The sequence below is a fragment of the Gracilinanus agilis genome, chromosome 4, assembly GCF_016433145.1.
Source record: "Gracilinanus agilis isolate LMUSP501 chromosome 4, AgileGrace, whole genome shotgun sequence".
Lineage (NCBI taxonomy): Eukaryota > Metazoa > Chordata > Mammalia > Didelphimorphia > Didelphidae > Gracilinanus > Gracilinanus agilis.
The window spans coordinates 520,904,968-520,917,524 of record NC_058133.1 but is presented as its reverse complement, the minus strand read 5'-3'; the positions used below and the strand labels follow the sequence as shown (position 1 = coordinate 520,917,524).

Below are 12,557 nucleotides of genomic sequence, written 5' to 3'. Positions count from 1 at the left end.
GCCATTGAGAACAGCAGAAAACAGTAAAGTTTGCAGAAGCTGTTAAAGCTCCCTGCTATGTCTTTATTTTTTATACTCTTTTCTCAAGATTACACAAATGCTAACATGAATTTCCACAATCAACATACAATTTTTTCTTATAGATAATGAATCAAGTCATACATTGGCAAAATCATTTGATTGATATTCCATGAATAACAAAAGATGCAAAGCTTTGGCAAGAATAATTCTTTATGGATTTACTGGGCTTCCCTGCCCATCCACAAGGTACACAGCTTGTGTTCCAACTGCAAAAGATTGGCCAGTTATTTTTAACCAGTCAGATTTAGGCATGATTATTCTTTTTTTTTTTTTTTTTTATAATTCAATTGTATAATTAATCAGAAAGTGATTTCTTGGCTAGATGATTACACAATCACACAATTACACAATCAATTTCAGATTTCAAAGATACAGTACCTGAGAACTGATCCAAATGTTATATCAATATGGTTTTTTATTTTTCGATATTTTTCATGGGTGGTTTATTCTGCTCTGTTCTGTTCTCTGGGGTTTGACGAGAACACTCTAGGGGCAGCCTGCTCTAATTTTTCATTTCTTTTTTTCTTTTTTTTTTTTTTTTTTAATTTTAAACCCTTACCTTCTGTGTATTGACTTATAGGTGGAAGATTGGTAAGGGTAGGCAGTGGGGGTCAAGTGACTTGCCCAGGGTCACATAGCTGGGAAGTGTCTGAGGCCAGATTTGAACCTAGGACCTCCTGTCTCTAGGCCTGGCTCTCAATCCACTGAGCTACCCAGCTGCCCCTAATTTTTCATTTCTTATCCTCCCTTCTCTCTGTGTTGGCATTCCTCATCAAAGATCAGAGAAACTTGGGGCTGCCTTGAGGACACCTGTGTGTGGGATTTGTGAAAATTGCAGTTTCTGTTAGGGAACTAAAGTTTTTAGCATTAACTCACTAATTGCTGGTTTGTTGTAGGGTGATTTTAGGGGAATTCCTGTATCTTGACTTCTATACTTGGGGTTTTCCTAGGGGCTTGTTGGGTGGCCTGTTGGGGCTCTAATGACAGCCTTTATTAATCTTCTGTGTTTCCCTGGGGCTGGATAGAGGTATTGATTACAATAATTCCACTAAGGAGTGTTAACAAGGGAGAAGTCACGCAGGGGAATCTTGAGTGGGGGGATACTGTCCTTCCTAGAATTTCACTCTGCAAGTCTAGGATCCTGTTCCGAGTCAGTCAGAGGGGGTTTGACGGCCCTTCGTACTTTGCGAGATGTTTTCCAGTCCAACAGAAAACCTCCCAAGATGATTTTAGGGTTTTTCCTTCTCCACAGACAGGTTGAGGCAACCAAGCTCCAGCAAACCAGCCTTTTCTCTTCCCTGCAGGACAGGAAGAGAGCCCCACTACCACAGGAAGTCACTCACTCTAATAGTTGTCTCTTCCAAACTGTTCCTCCTCTGCCTTCTGCCTGCTAAAATCCTTTCTCTAGAATTCCTACCATGTGACTTAAAGACCACCTTCCACTTCTCTTAAATCTTATCCATATCTCTTTCCTTTTCCCATTACAGTGGGAAGTTGTTTCTGATGCCCCCTGACCCACAACTGTTAATTCTGTGCCTCCATTAGCTTATGCTTATCTTTGATCATGTACTGGACAGACATGCATTCATGTGTGCCTAGCAAAATCTCCCCCCATCCCCCATTCAAATGGCAGCCCAAGGGCAGGAATGGACCAGTGGTACACCATTGTGTAGTGCTTAGTGCATAGTAGGTGCTAAATCCTTAGAGCTTACTTGTAATAGGATTCTGTGGTTTGTCCTAAGTTGTCCCCTTTGGGCAGGTTCTTTTTCAACTTTTGCCTCTTGTAGAGCTAGAGGCCCTCTGTCCTCAGTAGATGCTGGATCCACACACTGGATCCATGGTCAGGAGAAGCCTGAAGTCAGGTGTGAACCCTGGCTCATGGCTCTAGACTTTTAAAGTATCCGATGAGGGACTCCTGTAGATTTGTGTTTTCCCTGGAAGCTTTGGAAGCATCTCAAATCCAGAATGTCCAGAACAGAATCCCTCATCTTCTCTTCCCACCCTCCAACCCCTACCACACCAAAACACATCCTCTGTCTAGACCTCTTCTACACCTCCCTACAGAGCTTCCCTTGACCGTTCCTGCAAGCTCGGTGGCAGGGTGGGGACACCGACTGTTTAACTTGATGCTCCAGACTGAATGGGCTTTTGATTATGGTAGTGTGACCGGGCAGCCAGGGCTGGCCCTTCAGAGGATGTGTAATCAGCGAGGGTCATGCATGGCCTCTCACCATAGAGAGCCAGCTCATGCCCATGGTGGAATGTCTGTCCAGACCTTCTCAAGATGTGGACCTCCCTTTCTGATTGGGGAAGTGCGCCCAGGTCAGCTTCTTAGGCCAAGGCCTCCAGCCACCTCTGGGAGTGCTCTCAGAGCGACAAAGAGTGAGAAATGAGGGATGTGGGGAGTCTTTTGCCTGTGGCTACTGAATGACCAGTGGCTGATAGCAGCCTCTGTTCTAGGCTCTTGAGCTTCCTGGCAGACTGGGTAGGTTGTGGAGCTTGATCTGGACAATCTCAGTTTAACCCTTGAGTAGGTTGAGGCCTAAGGAACAAGGCAGCCTCTGTTTGCATCACCGTGCAAAGACAGATGCCATTGTTCTCAAAGGCTCTGGCTTGGTTGCCTGACAAGGTGGAGCTACTACCCTCAGAATATTCCAAGGGCCTGTACCTAGCAACCTTCAGGGTTCCAGGTGTCACAGAAGCTTTTCTGGCTGTGTTCCCCCAGGGATGGCAATTCACAGTGTTAGCCTTTCCTTTCTGCTGCTTTGCCATTCTCCACAGTCAGTAAGCCATTTGGTGGATGTGCATTGTCTTTGAAACCCTGCCTTGGGGAACCTTTGGGCTCAGAGACCCACAATCCTTGGGGAAACCAACATTAATAGAACATTAGGCTTGCCCAGACAGATTTCTGAGTGCCCCTAAGCAAATAGAAACAGTTCTCCTGGCAGAAAACGTGGCCTTGAAAGTCTTTTTGTCTTGTTCAACATGTGGCCATGGTGGTTTTTGGGGGTGGCTGCTGTAGATTCCAAACATCCAGGATGTTCAGAAAAATTGTGAGTTTGTGTTCATTTTAGGCGTCCTGTTTGTTGTTCCTTTTGGGTTTGTTTTGAGTATCTTGTGAAGGATGCAATACCGGCATTTTCCTGCACTATTGACAATGGCATTAGTTCTAGGAGGAGAAATGGTTCCTATGGAAATTGGTTTACCTGTTAAATGTATGAGGGCAGAAATGCGGTCTTGTCTTTTGTGAAATACCAGTGATCTGAGGTTAGCTCTGGTAGTAAGGTAAAGGGTGCCCGTCCCATTTCTAAGATTTATGAGGACAGTCTAAAGTCAGTGGAATACAGCCTGTATGGAAACCACATAGAAAACACTGTTGACAAAAATGGTTTATTACTGTCCACTCTCCAGGCTGGTCTTGGTCTTACTTTGGGCCCTCCCAGGTCAGGAGGGAAATGGGAATATGTCCCCCCAAGCCCTGCTTCCTTGTCTCTTTCTAACTAAGCCTTCTCTCATTTGCTAGCATTTTTGACTGGTGACCTCACCTGTTTTCTCTGACACTTCCCATGCACCCCTTTCCCATTCTCCACCCTTCAGACATTCCTCATTTGCTCACTTTTTGCCCCCTCAGTGTCAGTACTGGGTTCTGAGGCATAAGAGCTTCCTGGTCCCCAAATAGCTGGGCTTAATGGTGAGAGGCTCAAAAAAAGTGTCTCAATTAAGAATTAGATGGATCATCGGTCCTGGATGGATCACAGGTAGCCAAAGCAAGGGGAAGAGGTGGTCAGGGCTGAGGGAACCTAAATTGACAAGGGAAAGGACCCTTAATTACAGCAGCAGTCTAATGCCAAAGAGGATGGAATCAGGAAGAAAGTGAAAGCCCAGGCCTCATTGGAAGCCTTACTGAAAGAGTGACTTCTGAAGAGACCATTTAGGTCATCTAGTTCTAGTTCTTCATTTTCCATCTGAGGAAACTGAGTCCAACAGAAGTGAGAGAACCCACCTCTGTTGGTCACTTGGCCAGGAAGAAGCAGAGCCAAGACTTTCCTTCCAATCTCTGTGTTCCCCACCTAGGACTCCTTCCTTTCTTAGTTCTGTGAATCTTTCTGCTCCTTATCTTTGAGCATCCTAAACGCTCAAATGAAGATAATGCACCTGTGAGTGGGCCAGATCAGCGCCAGCCTGGATCTCCTGCTGATTTCCTGTCCTTGGACAAGTGGAGACACACGGTTCCATCAGGAACAGATGGACTTGGGCCCCTGCTCCCTGGTGGCCATCTCAGCTCTAGGCCTGTGAGCCGTCACAAGTGTAGGGACAGTTTAGTGGGAACTACTTTTTGTCAAAGGCATTTCCTAACACTGTGGCAGGGTCGTTTTTCTACTTAGTTATTTTTGGCTTCATTGTCATAAAATGTGGAAAGAACAGGTTTAGTGTTCTGGGCTAGACTCGGGCGTGCGTGTGTGTGTTTAGTGTTGAGGCAACAGAACCACGAAGACCCAAAGGACAGAGCCATGTATCAGAGTCCAAGTGGATAAATTGTAAAACTGGAGTTAAGAAGAGACCAGTAAGACAAACAGTGCAGGTCTGAGGTGCTGGAACCTGTAACAAGCCAGGCTCACGTCAGAGCAGAGCTGGCCCCAGGACCGTGGCCTGAGTGGGTGGGGTCGGGGGGCACAGACACAGACAATCCCTGTAAGATGTGCTCTCTGGCTGCTCCGTTGGACTAGTCAGTGCCATATCGTCCCCTTGGGCGGCCTTCTCAATGAGCCTGGGCACAGATTAGGAGTCTCCGTTTCATGAGCTGTTTCTGGGAACTGAGATACCTATTGGGTGGGAGCATTCGCTCTCTCAAGTCTTACGCCAGAGCCCAGAGGCCACAACTCTGTCCTGGATCCAGAAGGAACCTGGAAAGTGACGGGTGCTGGCAGCTGCCGCCTCGTAACTTGTTAGCAGAAGAGTGCCCGAGGCCTTGTCCCTCATCCACGTCTTACTCCGCAAATGCGGGCACATTGCTCAGAACCGTATCCTGGAAGGTCATGGGTTCAGTATGCCTGACCCTCTCGGAGGGTTAACCCAGTGTTCAAGACTGGGGAGACCCCTGCTGCCTCGCCCCCTGGCTAAGAGCTAGTTCCTGGGCACCCTTTCAGCGAGGTCTAAGAAAAGCAGTATCAATGTGGCAAGACAAGACTGGGTGGCAGAATGCTAAATGCCCACTGAGCATCAGGACTCCGGCCCTGCCCAGCCCACAGACACTCATGTGAGTTACTGGACATCCTGCTAGCCTTTAGGCATGCCTCAAAGGTGCCCCTGATGGCACATGGGGAGGGTCTGTTTCACTTTGGGGGAGCCCATTGGGCTGCTGGGCAGAGAAATGTCCTCAGGTGTGGTAGAGAAGGGGAGGGCAGCAGCCCCCTCTGGCACATGTGCCATAGGTTCACCAGTACAGGCTAGCACATCAACATTTTTGCACCCAAAGTTTTTCTCTTCAAAATTTTTATGGGGAAAAAATAATTTCCCTCTTAAAAAGAGGTCACAAGAATAAATTCTCTCCCAATGTTCAGGCTTGCAGAGAAGAAGCACTACTGATGTTTTGGGTTCTTGCCTTTCTCCAGCCAAGATTCCCCTGAAAGTGGTAAAGGAGGCCTTTGCTCTAGCCGAGGCCTCCGAGGCCTCCAAGGCTTCCGTGGTCTGCTCACACCTCAAAATGGCTGAGGATCCCCGGGCATAGGCAAGCTTGGGATTCTTCTCTGGCTTTCAGAAGCCCCCTTGAGGACACCAGCTTTACTTCAGAATGTTGTCTTCTGTGCTTTGTTTTAGGAAATCACTGCAGGAAACCAATCAGTGGCTTCTGAGTCTGTTTGGGGACACTCTGAAAGCCACCATTGCCATGAGGAGCCAGATCAGTAAGAGGATTGGAATCTGTCTGGATGAGGATTCCTTGGGCAAAGAAAGCAGGTCCGTGGGGACGCCAGGACAGTCGGCTCAGGACGTGTGTGAGTTATGGTGCCTTGTGACTCGGGCTTAGCACAGGCTGCTTCTCTCTGCCAGAGAGCTGCCCTCCAGGGGCCTGGCATGGCTTTCTTCCTGGTCTCTCCTCGAGCAGAAGTGCCCCTGCATATTACATTTGGCTCTGTAGCTTCTGCCCTATTTTACCCCAAATGGATGCTCTGGAGAGGGAGCCCAAAGAGAGCATAGGGGGTTGGAGGCTAGAGGAGCTGGATTCGAATCCAGTGTTGGCATTGGGTTATCATACCTTCCCTTCTGCAGCCCTCAGGGCCCCTACCTATAAAGTGAGGAGCTCTCTAAGGCTTCTTCCTGGAAGGTAATATCCCAGACTTGATGCTGCCATCTGGGAGACCTTTGGGCAAGAGCTTTTATCACTGGCATTAAGTGAAACCGTGTATCATCTGGGATTCATCACTTGGTACAAGGTGTGACTGAGAGTCTTTTCTCTAATGTGGGCGGCCTTGCTTTTGTTCTCAGCTTTTTCTCCATTTTTATTTATTAAGACTCTTATCTTCCATCTTAGAATCAATACTGTGTATTGGTTCAAAGGCAGAAGACCTACAAGGGCCAAGCAATTGGGTTAAGTGACTTATCCAGGATCATATAGCTAAGATGTGTCCGAGGCCAGATTTGAACCCAGGACCTCTTCTCTTTAGTCCTGGCTCCCAATCCCCTGAGCCCCCCAGTTGCTCACATTTGGCCCCTCAGGCCACTGAAGGCCCTTGTGCTGGTCTTTGCCCAGGTAACCCTTGAGGGAGGGAACCTGGGCTTAGGGGCCCATCCTTTGCTTGGTCTCTTCTATAAGGGCCAGTGAGGGTCCCACCCTGGAGCTAGGGGCCTTTATGCTCTGGCACCTTGCATTGCAGGCCAGCTGCCTGGGGACATGTCCCCCGGAGGTCCCATTCCCCCCCCGGACTTCGATCAGACCTTGCCCGAATGTGATGAGACGCTGCTTCCCGAATGTGATGAGACGCTGCTTCCTGGGAATGATATCAGTTGTCACGTCCGGGAGAGCTTCTTCCTGAGTCCAGAAGTCACAGTGGAGTGTGAGCAGCCCATCAGAAGAATCTATCAGAGTCTGGGGGCAGCTGTGGACAACCTCTTGGAGATGACCCTGGACTCCAACAAGCAAGTGAGTAAGCTTGGCCCAGTCCCTGCGCAGCCTCCCGCCGAGCCCTCCAGAGGGAGGACAGGCTCCCCCTCCCTTGTTTCTTCATCATCCAGAGGAAGCGGAGCGGCCCCTTTTCTCCAGTGCCACTGCTGGTCCGCAGGCCTGTTTTCACTTGTTTCGTGGGCTGGTTTCCAGCTGCACAGAGAGGTCTTAGCATTTATTTGATCTGAAATTCTCTTCTTCCCATCCTGTCAGAAGGTCAGCACTTTGCCCCTGCCCACCGCAATTCTGATCAAAGCTCGTTTTCCTGCTGCTTTTCTTTTGCCTCTCTGCCCGGGCCTTGTCCCTAGGTGGGGGTCAAGCTTCGTTCACAGGTGGCCCATTTATTTGTCCGTTGTGTTTCTGACGCACTCACTGTGTCCGGAGAAGTGCCCTGCGAGATGCTGGGGAGGGATGGTGGAGATGAGACCCAGGCCCTCCCTTGGGAGAGTTTTCAGAGCCAGTAAAAAAGAAGTGGAATGTTCTCTGGGACCTGGGGAGTGTGCGCCAGAGTTACTGAACGGAGCATTGTGGTGTGGTGGAGCCCTAGCCAGAGGGCAGAGGATGGGGCCCCTCTCTTTGGGGCTCCGGGTCTGCTGATGGACCTTCTAGAGGGGTCTGCAGACAGCCTGCACTTAAGTGAATAAATGGCTTAGAGCCTGGAGGAGGAGGATGCTCCACCTCCACACTCTCTTTCTGGTTTTTTAACCCTCACCTTCCATCAATACTGTGTCTTGCTCCCAAGGCTTCCAAGAGCAGTAAGGCCTAGGCTAATGGGATTAAGTGACTTGCCCAAAGTCACAGAGCTTAGAAGTGTCTGAGAGTAGATTTGAACCCTGGACTCCAGGCCTGGTGCTCTGTCCACCGAGCCACCCCACTGCCCCGCAAACCTTTGGAGGTGGTCACTAAGAGCATTCCAGAGAAGTGGGTATTGGGACATCCAAATAATGGGGCATGGACTTTGGGGGCAGGGGAAGGCAGGGTTACGGGCTCAGACTGGGAGAATTGGGGTGAGCCGTGAGACTGGAGGTCCAAAGAAGGGCAGTGAAAAAGAACCAGAAGTCTGGGGGAGCTACGTTCAGACCTTGCAGTTTGGAAGCTCGTGCAATTCTGAGACGGGGGAGTTGTCCAGTCCCGAAGCACTTGGCGCCATGGGAGAAGGGGGCACTGAGAGGGTGCACTGTTGGGTGGGTCCTCAGTACCTAGACTAAAGCCATGCCAGGATTCCCATCCCCTCCCCAGCCATCCCAACGTGTCATCATCTGGCCTCCGTGAGAGGAATGCGTTGTCTCCTGACATGGAATGAAAGGGAAAACTGGAGTCCCAGCGACTGAGGGGGTTCACACACTGGAGCCTCCGTCTCAGAGGGCCGGGAAAGTGGGGGAGACGGGGAGCTCAGAGGAGTGTGCCCTGCGGGGAGGCAGATCTCTTGGGAAGTGAGGGAAAGGGCGAACGGCCCAGGGTCTGCAGGAGGTCGTGGCCGATGGTGCCGGGGGAGGGCCTCGGAGGCCGGACGCTGTCCTTGTGGACAATGATCCTCCGACTTCCTGTGTTTCCTAATAGCTGGAGGAGACCCGAGAGCTCCACGCTCGCTTCGAGAAGGAGTTTAACCGTAAAAATGAGGAGACGGCCCAGGTGGCGAGACAGCACCAGGAGCTGATGGACTGTCTGAACCAAGAGAGCGCTGCCAAGAATCAGCTGGCTGTGGAGCTTCATAAAGCGGAAGGTGAGTCGGCTTTCCAGGGGCTCATGCGGTTGGTTGGTGTGCTTTGCCGTCCCCTCACGTCCACCCTCGGTCCTTCCCTTGGGCAGGTCTCGCCGAGGGGTACAGAGCTGAGAAAGCTGCCCTGGAAGAGGCTCTCGCTCAGAAGGAAGAGTCGGAGCATCGCCTGGCTGTGGAGCTGGAGAACCTGAAGGCCCAGTTCCAGGCGCTGACCCGAGAACAAGCCAAACTGAAGGAGGAGCAGGACCTGTTGTTGAGACAGAAGGAGATGCTGATTGTGGAGGCAGAAGAAAAAGCTGCCGGTAGGAAGGGATGGCGGCCGTGTCGGTGGAGGGCATACATAGGGCTCTGCTCTCTGGGAGGGCCGTCCAGGAATGTGGGGTGTTTTGACAGAATAAACTCGCGTGCTGTCTGGTTTTGGGGTCCCGAGCCATCGGTAGATGATGGCGTCAGGCTAGGTGCCCTCTCGTTCTTCCCCTTCCTCCTCCTGGGGCACCATTCATCACCTGAGCCAAAGCACACTTTTCGGGTCGGTTCTGACTCGTGCAGGGCCGGGCTCTTTGCCGTGGATGTTTTCTAGTGTCTGATGCCCGAGGGCGCTGCCTAGTGAGACTTGGTCCATTTGGAGGACTTTAAGGCTCCTCTCCACATCTCCTTCTTGACGTGTTTGCACCTTAGCCTTGGGCAGGATGGCAGGACCCCAGCCACAGCCACAGCCAAGAAAGGGGCAACTGTAGTATGGACCGTTGTCGGGCCCAAAATTCTAGAGAGGGTCCAGCCTCCCGTTCCTCGTGATGCCCAGCCCAAGACCCTGTTTCATGGGAGTGTGTGGGAGCCTTCCTCCCTCGTACTGGCCAGAGAACTGTCTCTGTTCCCTGGGCAAGAGATCTGGCCACATCGTTTAGAAGCTTTACCACTGGCCAAGTGCCTCTGCCAGGGGGTCGGGCTACCTTGCCCTGCTCGGACATGTGTATAAGCATGTCCCCCCAACTTAGCCCAGCCGCGTCGAGGGAGCTGGCATCTCTGTGCCAGGCCCGTGGTGCGCTAAGTGCCGCTGGGTCAGAGACCAGGAAGGCCCTCCCTTCAGCTTGCTTCCACTCCCTCCAGGGAGACCCCTGTGAAGCAGATTGGAGTCCAGACCCAGTCAGGGCCAGATTGCTTGTAGAAGGACACAGGCCTCAGGGCAGCTGAGGATGGCTGGTCCGAGTGTCCTCGCTCAGCTGCTTTTGTCTGTGAACACATGCACGTTTCCATCCGTCCTAGGCGCTCCCGTTGGGCCCGGAGCCCCAGAGGACTCAGGTTTGTACGGCCTCGTGTGGCTTCCACGCTCCTTGGGCTTGGGGTGCAAATGAGTGAGTGGGCGAGTCACCAAGGAGGGAAAGGACTCTGGCCTCAGGCCTCCGGAAACGGGAATGGTTTCCTGCCAAGTGGCGCGTGTTTTACCCAACTGGATTCCTACCTTTTTGTAAAGCGGGTCACTTGACAAGGACTGGAGGCGGCACCACTGCCTAGGCACAGCCAGGCCCCTGGCAGTGCCAGTTAGCCAGAGCTGGCCCTGTGCCCAAGCCCAGCCAAGTGACTGACAGTGGCAGCTGTTGGCCGACTTTGACATCAGGTCCAAGGAGATCTTGATGTGTGTTTGCTCGGAGCGGAGCCGTGTGAGCCCAGGAGAGCCCTCCAGGCCCTGAGAACGGCATTCGGGGTGAGCTCTGCAGGTCGCACTGGGCGCAGGTGACGTTGGGGGTGCTTTTGCCTCTTAACACCCGAGTCCTTTTCGTCTTTCCGTTTTTATCTTAAATAATGGAGAGAACGTGTGTGTGCGTGCGCATGTGTGTGGCCATCTTGGAGTTACACCCAACAAGGGGACCTTTGTTCATCTCTTCTGGGGGCCAGGCCCTGGCATGGATGCCAGGAGGGGGACCGAGTGGGTGGGCCCAAAGAACCCTGACTGCATGCGGCTGGATTTGGCAAGTGCTGCTGGGTCAGGAGGGCCTGAGCTAGAGCAGGAGCAAACTGACCGAGGGCAAGTGTTGCGAATCTCCACTTGACCCCCACCATTTGGTCACAAGAAATGCTGAGCTTTTTATAGCGCCGCACAGGCACTACCTGGGACTTAACAAATGGGGCTCACAATGGCTGCTGCCACTGGCTTTAGAGAGTGGGGGGGGGGGAAATGATACGGGTGCTTGCCTCTGGGCGGGCATCTTGGACTGGTGTCTGGTGGACTTATTTGCCACAAGAGTGCCCCGAGACCCTGAGACCATAGAGCAGAAGGGGAATGAATGCCAGAGAGCTCTTCCGTGCTCTCGGCCCAAAGGGCTCTAGTCAGAAACCTGGCAGGAGTGTGCTCTTTGGATCCTAAGGGACTGCATCCTAAACGAAAAGGCTGCTGGGTACCTTGAAGACCGTTTGCTCCAGCGGCCCCCCTCTCCTTACACACCCTCTCCCTGGGACTGCTAGAGAGGGTTAAATGACTTTTCCCCGTCACACCTGGAACAGGTTCAAGCCCGAGGCAGGCCTAGGAGCCCCTCGGCCTCCTGCTCCTAAGTCCCATCCCTTTCCCTATTAAAATCTATTTCTGTTGGTGCTTATGAGCTCTGGAAGCCAGCCCCGAGCCCTCTGCAGATTCAGAGCTTGTTCAATACCTGCTGCTTCATAAAGAGAAGAGGGATGTGCTTTGGGATCTGTCCTGTCTGTATGACCCTGGACAAGTCACTTGACCCCCACTGCCTAGCCCATACCTTTCTTTTGCCTTAGATCCAACACACAGGATTCATTCTGTATCCACAGTTCTATGAAGAACTGCCCCCAGTGCTGCAGAGCTAGAATTGGCCCTGGAAATCCTCTCACCTAAACCTGTGCCTGCTTTGCCCCCTCTCCCCATTTACCAGATGAGAGGACCAAGACCCAGAGAACACAGGACCCAAGTCAGCATTCCTAGGCTGGTTCTCTTGGGCTGTTTCCACAAGACCCCGAGCCAGTAGCTTTGCTCCTTTTGAGATGGCTTCTTTGTCTCCAGAACTGCTTGTGTGCGTTCACCTGTCTTCTGGAGAGTTTGGTCAGTGGCTGCCGAGAGAGCGATTGCCTTGTGGGGTGCTTTGCCCTTGGCTCTGCCTGTGCAAGCTACCGAGGAGTGTGCCCATGCACGCGCACGCCGCTTCTGTGGGACAGCCTCCCCGAACGAACCGAGTGCACTTGGATTTCTCTTTTTACATTTCTCTGAAACGCCCGCGTGGTCCTTTTCTTCTCTCAGCTTTACGAAAGGAGGTGGAGCACTTGGTGCAAGAACAGGCGGAAACGAGGCAGCAGTCGGAGAAGGACTGCGCGAGCCTGCGCTCTCACCTGAGGGCCTTGGAGCTCGAGGTGGAAGAGCAGCTTCCGCAGCAGCAGGAGCTCGTCCGGCAGGCTGCCGAGATCCAGGACCTCAGGCAGCAGATCGCCTCCCTGGACAAGCACCTACGCAACCAGCGCCAGTTCATGGATGTAAGAAAGAGGCACCTTCCCAGTGACCTGCTCTGCTGATTGTCCTCCCTCCCTCCCTCCCTCCCTCCCTTCCTTCCTTCCTCCCTCCCTTCCTTCCTTCCTTCCTCCCTCCCT

General features: G+C 52.1%; 1 protein-coding gene across 1 annotated transcript in view; it reads left to right on the top strand.

Annotated features, from left to right (window-relative positions):
* PCNT (pericentrin) overlaps positions 1–12,557 on the top strand; it is a 104,303-nt gene that overhangs the window by 47,294 nt on the left and 44,452 nt on the right. Inside the window, exons 20-24 of the mRNA XM_044675701.1 lie at positions 5,899–6,074; positions 6,954–7,219; positions 8,801–8,963; positions 9,050–9,262; positions 12,214–12,443. Of these exons, the coding sequence (XP_044531636.1) occupies positions 5,899–6,074; positions 6,954–7,219; positions 8,801–8,963; positions 9,050–9,262; positions 12,214–12,443 (1,048 nt within the window). The remainder of the gene's footprint in view (positions 1–5,898; positions 6,075–6,953; positions 7,220–8,800; positions 8,964–9,049; positions 9,263–12,213; positions 12,444–12,557) is intronic.